Source organism: Hippoglossus hippoglossus, chromosome 17 (genome assembly GCF_009819705.1).
Source record: "Hippoglossus hippoglossus isolate fHipHip1 chromosome 17, fHipHip1.pri, whole genome shotgun sequence".
Taxonomy (NCBI): domain Eukaryota; kingdom Metazoa; phylum Chordata; class Actinopteri; order Pleuronectiformes; family Pleuronectidae; genus Hippoglossus; species Hippoglossus hippoglossus.
In genome coordinates, this window is record NC_047167.1 from 19,576,284 (window position 1) to 19,593,160 (window position 16,877).

The 16,877-nt window shown below is 42.3% G+C and overlaps 1 protein-coding gene across 1 annotated transcript; it reads left to right on the top strand.

The window, feature by feature from the left end:
- The first annotated feature begins 4,994 nt into the window (after positions 1–4,994).
- Positions 4,995–16,488, top strand: LOC117778692 (noelin-3-like). The gene is made up of 6 exons (XM_034614439.1): positions 4,995–5,200; positions 8,078–8,221; positions 9,366–9,521; positions 11,113–11,332; positions 12,883–12,989; positions 14,749–16,488. Exons 1-6 carry the CDS (start codon positions 5,132–5,134, stop codon positions 15,424–15,426), a joined length of 1,374 nt encoding a protein of 457 aa, XP_034470330.1. The 5' UTR covers positions 4,995–5,131; the 3' UTR covers positions 15,427–16,488.
- The last annotated feature ends 389 nt before the right edge of the window (positions 16,489–16,877 follow it).

Genomic DNA, 16,877 nt, shown 5'->3' on the forward strand with positions numbered 1-16,877 from the left:
CGTGGTTTGAGAAGGTATAGTTTGTAGGAGGGGTAATTTGTAGCGACAGCAAGGCTGCAGTTGCTTGAGTTCTCCGTCTTTCCGTCCAAAAATACTGTAAATGTACGTATAGACGTCCGCCTGTCGGTCTAATTTGGCAGATATATCACTCAAGGATGAACGAATAGAAATTTGGTGGTCAAAGGTCAAGGTCACCGCGACCTTACAGAACTTGTTTGCCAGAACACAAGAACTATACGATGATTATGACAAAATATAACAAAATAATCTAAATCCCTTTTAAAGTCTGCGCTCAATATATTAAGTGTGTGAGGACAAACTTATATAACTAAAACTTGACTGGTTAGCAGAAGAATATATCTATGAGGAGGTAATTCTAACTTAACAGTCCCTACATTGCTCGGAGTAGGTTTTATGTGGAGTATTTAAAAAATCGAATTTAAAAAATGAATCTCTATAACTATTCACATTAAAGATAAAGATATAAAAAATACTTTTTAACCTACACATGAGAAACATTTTGACTTTCACGAGGTCTGGTAGAATTGTTTCCATTCCACCGTATGAATCATTACATCTGTTGGTAGATTTCTGCGTGTACTTGTTAAACCTGCATGCTGTCGCCATGTTCGGTCAGTAAAGCACATATGGTGATGACTCATCACTAAGTTTGTGTGCCCAACGGTTTTGTCTCGTTTTTAAATTAATACCCAGCCACCTGGTTTTTCGTCGTTGAAGGCAGAACAACATGTTGTCGTGGTGCAGAGTCCAAGCAAGTGATAGAAAATGAGGCTGGAGAGCAGTGAGAAGATGCTGCCGGTGGCACGACTGCTTGCTTGTGATATATGAACGTATCCACTTCAATAACCCAGCCCGTCCCAAACTGATCCCAAAACACTCTGTCAGAATCTAAGAGCTGCCGTGGGCTACAGTCACATCTGATTCCAAAACAGGAGAAACGAGAGGAGGAGGTTATTTCTTCTATTCTTTGAAAATGTTACATTCTCCCTCCGCTGTTCTGTCCTTCTCTTCCCATTTAATCCTTTCCCGGGTCACGAGGGGCCGGAATTAAGCCAGAGGACAAGAACAATTCAAGTCTCAGATTCTCTTTAATATGATGGTTTTAAATCGGAGGAAACTCAAATGCACCCAACACAAAAAATAATAAAACCCACATATTTCAACACACTTACTTTCTTCAGTTTCTTTTTATTGCAGATGGTGTTTCTACTTAAAGGTTGAGTGTGTAGGAATTAGTGACATCTAGTGGTGAAGTGGCATGTTTCAGCTGAATACCGGTCACCTCATTCTCGCCTTCCAACATGTAGGAGAATCTACGGTGGCCTTAAGGTATCATAAATACTCAAAAGACCTTGTCAAGAGGCAGTGTTTGGTTTGTCCACTCTGGGCTACTGTAGAAACATGGTGGTGCAACATGGCTGCCTCCGTAACTGAAAGTGCAATGGAGAAGGAAAAGACAAGATCAGGTAGAATAGTGTAAGTGATGATTATCATTTTTCTGCATAGTTGCCTGTGAGAAAAAGATTTCCCTTTGATTTGTGTGTTGATGAACGGAAATGGTTTTAAAATACATCTCTAACAGTTTAATTCATTTAATTCATGAAGTCCAAAGTCAGAAATCAAAAACTGGCCTCCAGGGATTATCTGTACCACATACAACTCACATCTTTAGACCCGTATTGTGTTTCTTTAACACAGAAAATTGTACTGTGAAGACAGATGAGGCCAGAATTTCTCCAAAGTCAGCAAACTGTTCAGATACCAAAAGTTTGAAATGTCTGTACCGGGGAGATGATGGAGGTAAAAGTTTGTAACTAAACCAAAAGAGAAAAAAACAAGTGTACAAGTTCCTGGATAAAAGAAGATGAAGGTAACTTGTAGAGTCAACTCGATAGTTTTTCAGATGTTTTGAGAAGAGTGCTTGAAACCATTTGTATTGACTCGTGTCTCCTTTATAGTAACATTGTTTTCTCTGCTGATATTTTCTTGTAGCACTTTAAAGTGCATTTAAACTACAGAGATACCCCGGGCTCAGCATGTGTCGTAGCCAATTTGAGCCGGGATGAGCCACAAAGCGAGATGAAGCTCCGGTTGTTGCCGGAGAAGAAGCTGATCAGGAATGCAGGTCACGGCTCACGATAACAAAAAAAAAACCTTTGTTCAAGTGAGCCAAGAAACTTCTGTCTCCTACTCTCAAAGACGCTCCTTGAGTTCAAGTATTCCCCTTTCAGACTGTTTCACTGGGAAACACTCCAACAATACTGTGTACCTTTGACCAATCCATCACTTCACCCTAACCTGCTGATGACTGCTGATCTGAAGACGGCCTGGGGACGCCGCTGGCCCTTACGTCTCCAATTCATACTGTCCAGTAGCAGTATTGCCTGGAGCGCCCTGAAAAAGCTGAATATCTGACCACACCACACAGCGGATCTCTGAAACCATGTGTGCCCCAGCTTGTTAATCCTCCAGAGCTTTGCACCCTCTTGTAGTGCACATATATTAAACCTAAACAAACACAAAAAGAACAATCTACCGACTTTAGGGCTTCTTACATCAAAGTGGGCGGCTGGAGGATGGAGGATGAAGGTGACTCCTGCTGTCGAGGACAAACTTAGGCTCACAGGCATCAGCATCTTGGGAAAAGTCTGAATGACAACCCAAGGACAGAAGCCTGTGGCTCAGGCCCCGAGTCAGGAGCGGTTTCTAGGTGAGGAATCGTTCGGCCATATCAGAGAAGAAGACCGACGTCTCCATCCATCCAGAGGTTTTCAAACTGCGAGGGGCGTCTCGTCGGGTGCGTGGGAGACTGATGCAGAGGTACAGACGGAGGGCAGAGATACTGCATGAAGGGAGGATCAGTGTTGTAAAGTATGTTATTCTTTTTCAAATGCTCTTTTTTCCCGCTTATCAACACGGTCTGTAGGTTGAGCTGCAACTCAGGAGGTGACAAACACCTAGGGAAGGTTTTACGTGCTCCTCAAAACCTTTAGCGCCCAATATCTGCGTTTACCTTGAAATCTTCACCCTTCACTGAGTCTTAACTCTGTGAAATCGTAACACTCTTTGGACTCATTCAGTGTGAATCACACTTTCTGGCTGTGGCAAATATTCATATTGCAAATAAACATTCATAAACCTGAAGAGGAAAAATATGCCCCAAAGATCCTGGAACTTACCTGAATCAATTTGTTTTAAGTTTTCATCAGAATAATATTCTGTTAGTTGTTTGCATATTCATTGAAAAAAGCTTTTATGGTTTCATTTGTCAAATTCAAACAAATAAAGATTAAACTACTGTGCTGAAGTTGAGGCCTATTGATTCCTAACGTGCCCCGGTTTACAAGTTACAGGTTTATAGTCTGAATGTTTATTTTCAGAAAGAAAACTGGTCTTTTGTAAAAGCTCAGCTCAAGTGAAGTAGCTTGAGCAAAAAGCTGAATAAACTCTAATGAACTGATGAATAATGTGCAGAATTCACTTTATGTAAAACCACATCTTAGTTATTTTAAGCATTGAAATCATTGTGTCATATTAATTGAGCTGGTTTTTTGCTGAGAGGAACAAAATAAAAGCCTCAGAGAGCTTTGTGTGATTTCAGTTTTATATTTTAGATTCCTCTGGTCTTAGAAGTCCGTTCACTCAAATAATATAATATATAATAATATATAATTTTTTTTAAGACTTACCGTACATTTGTATCTACGTTTTACTTTGTTAGTCAAGGTTTTTTGGTTTCCATCCCAATACAATGGAGGTAAATGGGTTTTCTGTTTGGTTTGGTTGTGACTGACCTGGAGCTAATGTGTCTCGCCCTATTTCACATAGACATGAATAGGAAGAGAATTCAGCATGACTGCACATTAACATGAAATTAAAGCCCACCCACACAACAGAAGCAGCAGCTCTGATTGGACGGATCCCTGCCAACACAATGCAGACAGCCAATTGGGGCTTTAGATGTTGTTCTCAGGTTTTGACTTCAACAGATATGGAAATCTATAAAATCTGTGTTAGTTATGATGGCACAAATGATTTTCTTTACATGTAGTAGGCTTTTTTAAGGTTAAACATTTCTCATACTTTTTCCTCGGTTTGTGTTCTTGGCACTCACGGGCTTCTGTACAAATAAGTTTGACTTAATCCTCATATTTTGATTTGATATTTCATGATTAAATATTCTGTTTTCATATATTTGTTCTCTGTATACATGACCTTCTAGTACCTCATATTTAGATTTTATTTTTCATAGGTACATTTTTTATTGACATAACTGTTACTGGTTTCTTTTTGGCACATGTTGGCCTCCATACAACCACTACATGTTTGTTGCGTGTTGCTCTCATGCACCCCCCCCCCCCCCCCCCCCCCCCCCCCCCCCCCGCTCTCCTGCCTGTGCACGAAGCAGCAGCGCTGGTGTGATGTGGCTCCTCCGCCTTCTTATCATCATCTGGTGAATTCTATGTAACTTTTGTCAGCACATTTGCCCCTCACACACACACGCACACACACACGCACACACACACGCACGCACGCACACACGCACACACACACACACGCACACACACACACACACACACACACACACACACACACACACTAAGGCTAGGTTAAGTCAAGCGAGGCAGCTGGATGATGTCATATCCGTGGATAAGACGTCTCCCTGTGACCTGGACGCTGCTCGGGTCTTTATATTATTTCGCTGCATGCTCACAAACTTTCTTCCTCCCTCGCACAGTGACGATGCTTCTCCCCGCTGCCCACCTGCCATGCGTAACGGGGACGAGTGGATGGATGTGCGTCCCTTCTCCTCCTCCTCCTTCTCCTCCTCCTCTTCCTCCTCCGCCTCCTCCTCCTCCTCCTCAGGAAGCCTCGGTTTTCACCAGCGTGTAGTGGACGCGGTGGTGGACGTGGTGGTGGTGGTGGCGATAGTTCGAGCCTGGGGGGAGAAACTTGCGTGACAATTTTATTTTGTTCCCGCCGCGGCTGAGGAGGAGGAGGACCAGGACCAGGACAAGGATCCGGACCAGGTTTAGGACCAGGATAGGATCCGGAACAGGATCAGGTTTAGGATCAGGACCAGGACCAGGATTCAGGACCAGGCTGCAGAATGTGGTCGCTGTCCGTGGTGCTGAACCCACTGCTGTTCCTGCTGCTGTTCGGTTACTGTCCGTCAGTGGTGAGTTACATGACTTTACATTCCTCCCTCAACAAACACAAACACAAACACACACTCCGTTCAGACTGTCACTGTAACACCACTGCTGTAAAGTTGAGCTCAGTGGGGATGGGATTCGTTTGGGTGGAGCGCTGCACACACAGAATGAGTCATTTCAGTTTCCATGCTATTCTTGCATATTTGGCTGATTCTTTGCTATTGTATCCAGAGCCGGTGCACACTCCTATTGCAAGCGTTACCCGACACTAAATGTGTGGGGGGGGGAAATAATGTGAAATAAGAAAAGGAAATCAGAAGCATTGGTGGAGGAAGAGGAGCAGCACTCCTGTTTATTGCTCACATCAACCACAGTGCATTGATATTGATCCTGGGGAGCTGCCCAAGCATATAAGTCACTTTTAAGGGAGAGTTCAGACAGTGTAAAAAGAGGCAGCAGCGCTACAGTGACACTGACTGTAAAAACTGACTTGCAGTTTTTCTATTTCACGCTGTTAAAATGTTTTAAAAGGAAACGCGTGCTGCCAGTTTGAGCCTCCCCGAGATGCACTTGGGAGCATTATCAGAAATTAGGAGGAGCAGCTCACAGATCACCAAGCCTTTTGGACGAGAACAGTGGCCGATTAGGTTCATCCCACCCATGCAGAACAACCCCTGTGCCAGGGTCTTGATTACAAAGCTGAGCCCCCACATATAGCATCACTTCGCCGTGATTGAAAGTTGTGTGGAGAGTAAATGTCGTTCATTTATTCCGGGAGGAAAAGAAACAGGAGATGTTTACGGGGCTAAGTGAGCACTCCAAGAAACTGAATTCGGATCCGTCAGAAAGTGTTAATGAACGGCTAAAACAGAAGAGGAGCCAGCTGTCTGGATTATTTAATGAGAGAAAAAACTCTTTGTGCAGAGTTCCTAGCTGGAGAGTGCATCTGGCTTGGCTGTGCTACAAATTCATTTTGATATGAGGAGAAGTGCGAGTGAGAGGAGAGGAAAGGATGTGCGTCACTCAAGAGACAGAGGAGAAAGAGCGCTCTAGTAGATTAGTGAAACTGCCGCTTTCAAAGCAAAGTGAGGAAGCTGAGGAGGGTTTTTTTTTTTCTTTCTCCCTCTTCCTCTCTTATCCCATTCAGCCATGATTCAATGAGAGAGATCCAGGTACAGTCATGATGCACTGAGGCATCTAGTCTCCCTGGTAATTCACCACACGTGACCTCCATGATGTTTCAGTCAAGTGTCACTTTTTCTCTTCTGCCGCTCTGTTGTGCTTTGGTTCTTCATGAATATCAAACTGAGAACAGAAGTCCAGAGGTGAACGATACACGAGGTGACATTGTAAAGGTGACACTGTTATAGCCCACTTTGAAGGCTTTTTCCTCGGCTTCTTTTTATATTACATTACATCAGGGGCATCAGTCGATTAAGCTTTAATTCCCCAGATCACAAACGTAACCAGCCACCAATGGGGAGGTGGATAAAGATCGGCTCTGCTTTGCTTTGATAATACCAGAAACAATTTTCTCTCACAATCTGATAAAGTGACATCAGAGAGATGTTCTGGGAACAGAATGACAGCTCAGGAGATTGATAGCATAGAAGGTGTATTCTTTATTTCTTTATTTATCAAGTTGAAAGATGAAAATGTGGCAGAGGAGTCAGGATCCGAGTGTGAAAAAAAACTACATAATAAGAAGGAGTATCACATTCTGTACTGCAGATTATGATGAATGATTTACGCAACCATTTCATCCTCAAAACACTTTGTCATTGGCTTAAAAATAACAAATTTACGTTATAAACTGTGTAATTTCTTGACATTTTACCTGCAGAAAAGCAGCTTCGTAGGTGAAAACGATGAGTCAAAGCTGCTCTTCCTCTTTGACGTGACGTGCTCAGAGGGGACATGATCTTTCATGGCTGATTCCAAATGCTCTTTAAACTGCCACGGCCGACAGGCAAGGATAAATGGGAGAAGGAAACAATGCCCGCACTCTAAACAGGGTCCTTCCATTTTTCAGTCCGCCAGCTTCAAAAGGCCGCTGCCGGGATGTCGACGTTCACATGTTCCACACGTTATTCTCCCCACAGATGGAACGAGAAAAATATCCAAATTCAAATGATATCTGGTTGTCTGCCAACGAGGAGAGTGGTGCAGACAGATTTACCATCTGCAGTCAAAGGTTGCCAGTATTTGGCTGCAGGCTTGTGTTAATTTCCCAGGCTGACAGCGAACAGAAGTATTGTTCAAACACTTATTCTGTTTGTGTGTCCGATAGGTTCCAACTTTCCCGACACTTCGGGGCACCTCGATCAATATTTGGAGCAAAAGTAGTTTTTACTGCGTTCGGCCAGTGGTTGATGTTGTTGCATTACAATTTGCTGCATTGGCTTATGATGCATAACTTTATGTGCTTTAGACTTTATGCTCCCGAGCTGTGGAGCATATTGAATGTAATAAAGAGCAGGAAAAGCTCCCACAAATCAGGTTTATCTGTTTCTCGCGGCAGGACATTCAGTTACGGCGTCGGAAGGCCCGGCGACGAGAAACAGAGGAATTTCAACACTCGAGCTATTCATCAAGGCCAGGAAACTATTTATTGTAGGAGAGGAAATTCACTGGAGACCGTATACTGTGGGCGCTTTGTTTTCTCAAAGCCCGGATGTCAGGCGAAGTGGCTGGTGTCAAAGCTTGGGGGGGGGGCATGATGCTGAAGAATGGAATGGCGATGAAAATAAGAAAACTATAGCAACCGGTTGTCGCAATTTCATGATGGTGCTATCAGCAGAGTTGGATTTATTGTGTGTGTCTCTGTGTAGAAGTGTGTGTGTGTGTGTGTGTGCGTGTGTGCTGTGAATTTACGGCCGTGCCTGTGTTTGTGTGTGCAGACCATCAGGCCAAAGGAGGGGTGGCAGGTGTACAGCTCAGCTCAGGATGCAGATGGCCGTTGTGTCTGCACAGTGGTGGCACCTGAACAGAATCTGTGCTCCAGAGATGCCAAAGGGAGACAGCTCCGCCAGCTCCTGGAGAAGGTGCGTTGCAGGCAGCCACACGCTTTTCTGTTTATGTGACAACACGCACACACACACACACACACACACACACACACACACACACACACACACACACACTCTCGCATATTTACTGCAAGCAACCAGCCCACCTGAATGCACATGGACACATGACATCGATTTCTATCGTCATTCAGGCCCTTTAGTTTCCCTAATCCTCGCAGAGATTGCCCCAGCCAGGTCCCTAACCCTATTTTCTACTAATGCATATATTACATGAATGACATCAGCCGAATGGCGGCTTGTGAAGATGAGAGCGCTCTCTCTCATCTTTCCAGAACGGAGCGGCCCCTGGTTGTCTTGCAACAAGCCATTCAAGGCCATTGGAGTATTATCAGGCTTTATGCATTTGATTGGGAAAGTTATTTCTGTCAGAAAGGCGACTCGGCTTCTAAAGAAATCGTGTGATTTGTTTTTCTACTATAAAAGCATGAATTCTCTATTGATTTCATGACAACAAACCAAACAAAACAGCCAAGATTGTGTATTGAAGCACAAACATCACATTTAGTTCCACGTGTTATTTTTTTCCCCCTCCATGACGGTAGTGATTCGATGCATTATCCACAAACAAACAATTAGAACGCCAAAGGGTGTTCACTGTCATTCACTGGGGCCTTTTGACACTAATGTACTAAGCTGCTTCAGGGCTTCTGTGAGGCCATTTGAGGATCCGGCTACCAGAGCTGGAAAAGTATGCAGCGAGTACAATGCGAGTGTCGGGCCACTTTTCCAGTGATGGGCTCCAATAACTCGGGCTGGTTGCAGTGATAGAAAAGAGAGAAAGGACAACATTTCTAGTGAGCTTTTCCTAAAGTGTCAGATAAATGTATTCTCAAGCAGCAGATTATAGTTTATCCTTAAAAAAAAAACAAGCAATTTATGTCTGATAAAGTGAATTATATGTTCAAATACCGAGAGAAAGCGACAAACATTCTGATCACAGGTAGATGCTTAAAGACAATCACGTTCAAGGTCAAAATGTTGATTTATTCCTTGGGACGCTGGACCTCAGCGGGCTCCTAGACGGCTGAACACGGAGGACATTTTAATCTGGTGCCGGACGGAAAAATCAATGCTGCGCTGTTTGACTCTTTTCAAAAAGGTGCAGAACATGTCGCAGTCAATCGAGGTGTTGAACCTGCGGACGCAGAGGGACTTTCAGTACATCATGAGGATGGAGAGCCAGATCAAGGGGCTGCGGTCAAAGTTCCGGCAGATCGAGTCGGACAGGAAGACGCTCGTCAACAAAAACTTTCAGGTACATTCTTTTTATTTTCGTGTTGAGGAGCCTGTGAGAAATATCACAGGGGGGAAAATATCTCTTCTGAAGATGCCTGAGAAACATCTGAACCTGTCAACTTTCACTCTGGATGAGATCAATACAGGTCCACCACAGATCAGCCAAGGACATGCTTGTCTGTAGAGCTGGACAGGCGGCGAAGACAGTATCCATCACACTTACTGAAGACTCTGCATCAGTGAGAGCAACTGGTCCATGAAGCTGTTCAGTTTGTTTAACCCTCAGGAAGGAGAGGAATCTGTCAGAGTGCAGGTTTTTGTTTATTCTGAGTGTCTCATTAGCTTCACCGAGGAGGAGGAGAATGTTTCCATCTGTGTTTCTTTGTTTGTTCAATTGTTAGCATCATTATAGAAGAACTGCTCTGCGGATTACCAGGAAGCTTAGTGGACGGATGTGCTATGGGTCAGGGAAGAACCTGCTCCATTTTGGTCTGGATACGGGTTTATTTATTTATTTCTTTAACATTGCAAGATGACATTTTTACAGATTTCTCAGAGAATAATTCATATGATCTTGATTTAAAAAAATCTGGCATATTAAGGGGACTGTCTTTAAGGGGTTTACATCTTGGAACAGATCCAAATTAAAATTGTCATCTAGTGAATGTGAATGTGGTTTCATCAGGGGACTGTTTATGTTTGTTTCTTTGTTTTTCTTGTTGTTCATGAATAACAAAATATAATACACATCAGTGACCAAGCAGCATAGTTAGAAATGGGTTGGAAAGAATGTGAGTTAATGTAATTTATTCCTCAACAACACTGTGTTTACAGTGACGTTTTCTGTCACATAGATTCATCTTTCACGATAATCAAAAACTGGGAACATTCTGATTATGTATTTTGTTTAAATAAATTGGAAAAATTGATGGTGATGGACAATTTCAGTAATTCCAAGATGGTAAAGGTCATTTCCACTGTGAACAATTGTGAAAGTATTTTTCACAATGACTTTGCGATGACTTCCACATGAATTGACATTGTATAATTGACATTGTATAATTGACATTGCCTTTACATAACAACAATAATAGGAGTAATTACAGTAATAATTGTAGCTATTATCATCAGTGAAAATGGTTTGGTTTCCAACAGCAGCTTCTCCCTCCGCCCTTCTCCTCTATCACAGAACCAATATTAAGGTTTTAATATACACATTTGCTGCTGTCAATGTTATGGTGTTATTTTATTTTTTTTACAATAACATGAAAGAAAATCCATGTAATGCCTTTCCCCCCCTAAGTCTGGTATAAACAATAAAAATCCATCAGCAAGGTGTGGACAAAAAGTCGTCATTTGGGCAAAATCAATTGAAATTGTTTATTGACTCGCTGCCATAAGAAGATATCTATGTTTTTGCTATTGATCTGAGTCTAAGACACTTTTCTTACCGCTGCCAGTCGGGAGGAGACAACAGTTTCTGCCTCAGTTAAAGACGCTGGCTCTATTACAGTAAAACATCCTGCTGCATTCAAAACAAACAATTCTTCTTCCAGACAGACTTTGTTCAGACAGGTATCTATTTTTTACTTTGCTGTTGTTTTGTCTAGGAGCTGAAGGGAAAGATGGAGTCCCTGCAGCCGCTGATCCCTGTTCTGGAGCAATACAAGACAGACACGAAGCTCATCTCCCTGTTCAAAGAGGAGATCAGAAACCTGTCGGGTGTGTTGATGGGAATCCAGGAGGAGATGGGAGCCTACGACTACGAGGAGCTGCAACAGAGGGTCCTGAACCTGGAAAATCGGCTTCGTAACTGTATGAACAAACTCAGTAAGTCCAGAGAAATCACACTGGTTTTTAATCATAGCTGTCATATAGGAGGTTCTGTGTCTCAGTGAATAACTTACCTTTAAGTATGGTGTACCACATGGGTCTGTCCTGGGACGAATTTATTTTCCTTATACATGCTCCTGATTAGACACTTTTTGGGCAGACATGGTGTCTCTCTCGATTGTTATGCTGACGATGTGCTGATTAAACTCAAGCAAAATAGAAATCCCTTAGAGCAAATCAAATCCTGCCATCTACTGGTGCCCTAGTGGAACATATCGGCCCCTCACGATAAATCTGAGAACACCTTCTATTTGAACTTTTAAAGACACAGTGACTTTCCTGCCTGCTTCCATGTCATTGCATCTGGATTATTGTAACATGTCTTTTTACTCACCTGAACTAAAAATCTCTATCGGCTGCAAACTGAACAAGACTCAGCTGACGTGATCACCTCACTCCTGTTTTAGCCTCTTTAAACTGGCTCCCAACATCTTATATAAGTGATTATAAGATCTCAATGATCAGTTTTAAGATTCTTGGTTTAGAGTACATCGGACCTTTGAGTCTCTTACCTTCAGATCCTGAGGCAGAGGTCTCTTATCTGTTCCAGACACCGAGTTGAGAACTTAAGGGGACAGAGCTTTTGCAGTCAGGGCCCGAGGCTCTGGAACAATCTGCCCGAGGAAATGAAGTCAGCTGACTCACTAAATTCTTTTAAGATACTTTTATCAGATAGTCTCTTGATTTTACTTGATATTACATTTTCTTTTCACTTTCTTTTTTGAATATGAATTAATGAACTAATTTGAAAAGCTGTTATCTGTGTTATTGTTGTCTTATGAAGCCCTTTGGAAAGTGTATTTTGGAAAGCGCCATATAAATTCTTATTATTGTTATGACCGGGCACTGAAAAGCTGTGGTTTTCTTTGCTCCAGCCACCGACAGTGAACTCAGCTAATTAGATCAATTCTGCCTCCGGAGCAGCTTTGCCTCTGATGAAGGTTTGTATAACTGGAGCTCCAATATGCCAGCTGCCGGGTTATCAACATGGATGGGACCTGTCAAAGTGTCAGCGTGTGTGGCTAACGTGAATGCTAATGGAAAGTGGCTGGAAATCTTCCTGAGCTCCAAACCATGTGCTTGAGCTCTAAATGATTAGGTTAAAAAAAAGCTGTTAAATACTTACACTTAAGCTCAAGTTCGAATCTACTGTCATTTGGAACAATTAGAAGATGATATTAAACCAAGTAGGATAAATGTTAAACCGGCTTTGACTCACGAGACGCTAATTTACAGGTTGTTGTGTTGTGGCAGGTTTTCCTCTCATCCTCTGTATTTCACTCATGCAGAGATGCTGAACACAGAACCCCAAAAAACCTTTTACTTTTATTTCTCTGGTTTGAGAAATCAGCCACTGACAGATTTAATCACTCCGGTGCTTTGATATTTATTCCAGAAGCCACATCACAACATTGGCTGCGGTTGTATCATGTGGGGAGGGAGAAGTTTGAGCTGTGTGTGACCGGAGCTGTGTGATGTGTTCGCAGCATGCGGGAAGCTAATGAAGATCACCGGGCCGCTGACGGTGAAAACATCGGGGACCAGATTCGGAGCCTGGATGACCGACCCGCAGGCGTCTCCCAAAAACAACCGGGTGAGACCCTGATGTGCTTTTCTTCTTCTTACAGTCTGGTTTAACAACGCACGTACAACCGCTTCCCTCCTGTTGCTCAGAGGACAAGACATGTTGTTCGTTGCTTGTATCTCAATGTGAAATAACTAATCAATAACACTGAAAACCAAAGCTACTGCACTTTGTACTACTTGGCGCAGAGTCTTCATCATCGCTAATATATACTCCAGCAGCTAAACACATTAATACTGAGCCTTTTAACGGTGACGCGTCTTTAAAAGTGTTTACGCATTTAAAACCCAGTTGACAGTTAACTGCTTTTGAAAAATTGAACATGCAAATAGTGAAAGGATAGGAGGCACAGAAATGAGGAGGGCGTCACCCTGTGGAAGACATCTTGGGATTTTAATCACAGTGCATTAAAATAATCTGTGTAAAAAGCATTTGCAAAGACGTTTTCCTGTATAAACTCAAGCCGCAGAGGTCGAGGGCCATTTTCACAAGGAGCGAGTTGCTCTTGAAAAACCTGTAAAAAAGAAAAAGCCTTTATTTGTCAGACACAACATCTCGAACAGTAAAAGCTTTTCACACGTCTCTTCTAAATTTGCTTTGAACCATTTCTGTTTTTTATGACGCAGTGTTTGAGTGTTTTGAAAATGTTTTTTAAATCCATGTGAGCTTGAACTAAACGTAACCAGCAACAATCTTCCTCCGTTATCTGATAAAGAACTTTTTCACAGCAACAGCAGCACGTAAAATGAAGAGCTATCAATTAAATTTGAAATATGAATCTAAAGTTCGTGCTATAATAACTTCAATATGTCTTTAGTGTAGAGTTGGTATCAATGTCTAGTGATGGATAAAATATATTTTTTAAAGTATAACGTTCCTGCTGCCGAAGCAGAGAGAACAAGAGAAGAGAAGTAGTTCATGTTTAATGACTGAAGTGTTGCATTTGTATTCATAGAGAACTATTTAACACAGTGTGAATTATTTGTGTATTAAAAGACAACAGAGAGAATATTTTCAACTCCAATTATCACCACGGTGTCTCGTCCTGATGTTCTGAGCTGTAATAACGGAGCGTGAGTGTAAAAGCACAGACACCGGGGGGAGTCGTCAGGGCAACAGAAGAATCTTTGTGTGATTAAAATGCAACTTTAATTGTCATTTTGAATTCTGTGCAAAAAATGAAGATTCCTTTTGTTTTTTTAAATGGAAACATAAATGAGAATATCTATTGTCTAGTCTTCTTAATATGCCGGATTTTTTTAACATCAAGATCCGTGAATTATTTTCTATCTTTCTTGGCCCGTGTCCACCCAGCAGGTTTTGTGGAAATCTGTTTTGTGGTTTTTGTGTAAACTTGAAGACAAACAAACAAACTCACCAACCGCTCAAATACTTAAATCATTGTTAATCCCACTTGCTGCATTCTGATATTATGAATTAAAAAATAATCCTCTTATTTCCACAGGTAGTTAAATAGCCTGTCTTTAGTTGCAGTGTTCTTTACTACAAGTTCATCATTAACTAGTTGTCTTCCAAGAAATGTTCACTTTTTTAATATTGTTATTCATAATATATATATTATAAATTGCTTGGTTGGTTCTCCTGTGTTCTGCCATCTTCTTTTTTAGAGGATGCATTGTTTCACATGTGTTTTCATGTTTAGAGGTATGAGTAAAGATACAGTTTCTTGGAATTTGACCTCAGACCGACCACCTGTTGTTTCCTGTAAAAGAAAATCACTCAATTCTCTGTGTTTATTGGTCCGCAGGTCTGGTACATGGACAGCTACACCAACAACAAGATCGTCAAAGAGTTTAAATCCATCGACGATTTCGTGGCGGGAGTCGAGTCGAGAACATACAACCTTCCTTTCAAATGGGCCGGGACCAACCACGTGGTGTACAACGGCTCGCTGTACTACAACAAGATGCAGAGCAACATCGTGGTGCGGTACAGCTTCGAGACGGGCCGCGTGGTCACGCAGAGGGCCCTGGAGTCGGCGGGCTTCCACAACGTGTACCCCTACACGTGGGGAGGCTTCTCCGACATCGACCTCATGGCGGACGAGCTGGGCCTGTGGGCCGTGTACGCCACCAACCAGAACGCCGGGAACATCGTCGTCAGCCAGCTGAACCCCGACACGCTGCAAATCCTCAACACGTGGAACACGGAGTACTCGAAGAGGAACGCCGGCGAGTCTTTTATGATCTGCGGGACACTCTACATCACTAACTCCCACCTCACGGGCGCCAAGGTGTACTACGCCTACTCCACGAAGACGTCCACGTACGAGTACACAGACATCCCCTTTCACAACCAGTACTTCCACATGTCGATGTTGGACTACAACGCCAGGGACCGCACCCTGTACGGCTGGAACAACGGCCACCAGATCCTGTTCAATGTCACACTTTTCCACATCATTAAAACGGAGGACGACTCTTAAGCGGAGGAACACACACATGGGAAGGAAACGATTGAATTGATGGTCTCACCTGAATGTTCTGATGAATTTTATTTATTTGCAAATTTATTTTATTTCTCTGATTTAGTCCGGTGCAAATTTATTTAACGTCGTCGAGCTTTTTCTCTGTCTTCACACCGTGAGGTTGAAAGTATTCTCCACTTTTGCTATCAAATTAAAACTAATTTGTGGCACATAATGGAGCATACTGCAGGAGATATATTTGGACTCAATAATGGCACTTTTACTTTGCTAAGAATGACTGAACTACCGCTGATTTCTACCGTTTCCCTTTTCTCTACCAAATGAAAGCTTTTCCATGAAGTGAAGTCGTCGTATTTATAATGGTTCTCTCATCCAGGATTCACATTTTGTATTCATCCCCCTTTAATTTATTCATGTTTTTCAACCATGTTCACTAATTGTTCATTTTGTTTCCATTCTTCCCTTTCGCCATTTGTTCATCATCATCATCTGCTAATTCATTCCAGCCTTTCACCACCACCACTTAGCTTTCAATGCCTCTTTCTACTTTTCCTCTCAGAGGTTTTTTTGCACTTGACCTTGTACAATGAGGAACACGCTAAACCGTATTGAACCTGTGTAGTTCTTGTACTGTGCTGTTTTTTTTTTGTGTGTGTGTCCAGAAAGATTTCTCAGTCATGCAGGTTAGAGAATATCTGCAAGTACTAAGTCAAAAGTACAAGCGGAGAACCTGGGCTGCCTTTAACTTAGTACTTTGAGATGTTGTTTTGTATTTTCAGCGACGGTTTGTATGCCTTATTCAGTGCAGTACCTTCTTTAAGCCCAAGGACAACAGCTCTTGTGCATGAATGTTGGCTATCCCAATAGCATTTTTACTGTAACTGTATATCTGTGTATTTTGTATTTGCACAACATCCCCCCCTCTCCTCCCCCTCCAGCTACGACGAACATCCATTCCTAAAGCCAGCAGTAGAGGAATTCACTGGACATTTGTTGGTGTAAATAAGAAGTTATACGTACCTTTAAAAAAAATAAAATAAAAGCATTGTTTTCATTAAAGCGGCGCTCTGTGTATTTGTGTTCTGAGGACGTCACGTTAACTCGTTCGAGAGGAAAGAAAGGAAAACATGAAATGTGTCAAAAGTGAGTTAATGTTGTGTTGCATCATTTCATTTGACGTCACCTTAAACCCACCGACGTGAGCCCATTAAAACTTCTCAGCCACAAAGAGAGAGAGTTACTCCTTTGTCCTCTAAAACGTCAACCTGTTACGTGACTGACATCTATTTCTTTTATTCATTCGGTTTTTGGGAAGCACTTTGTCACCCTGTTTAGATAAGTGCCGCACAAGTAAAGTTATTTTTCTTTTCTCATTTCCTGAGGCTTTCTCCAGTTTTACATCACAGTAACTTTTGTCGGAGGGTTTTTATGGACGTGTGTGTTTTTCC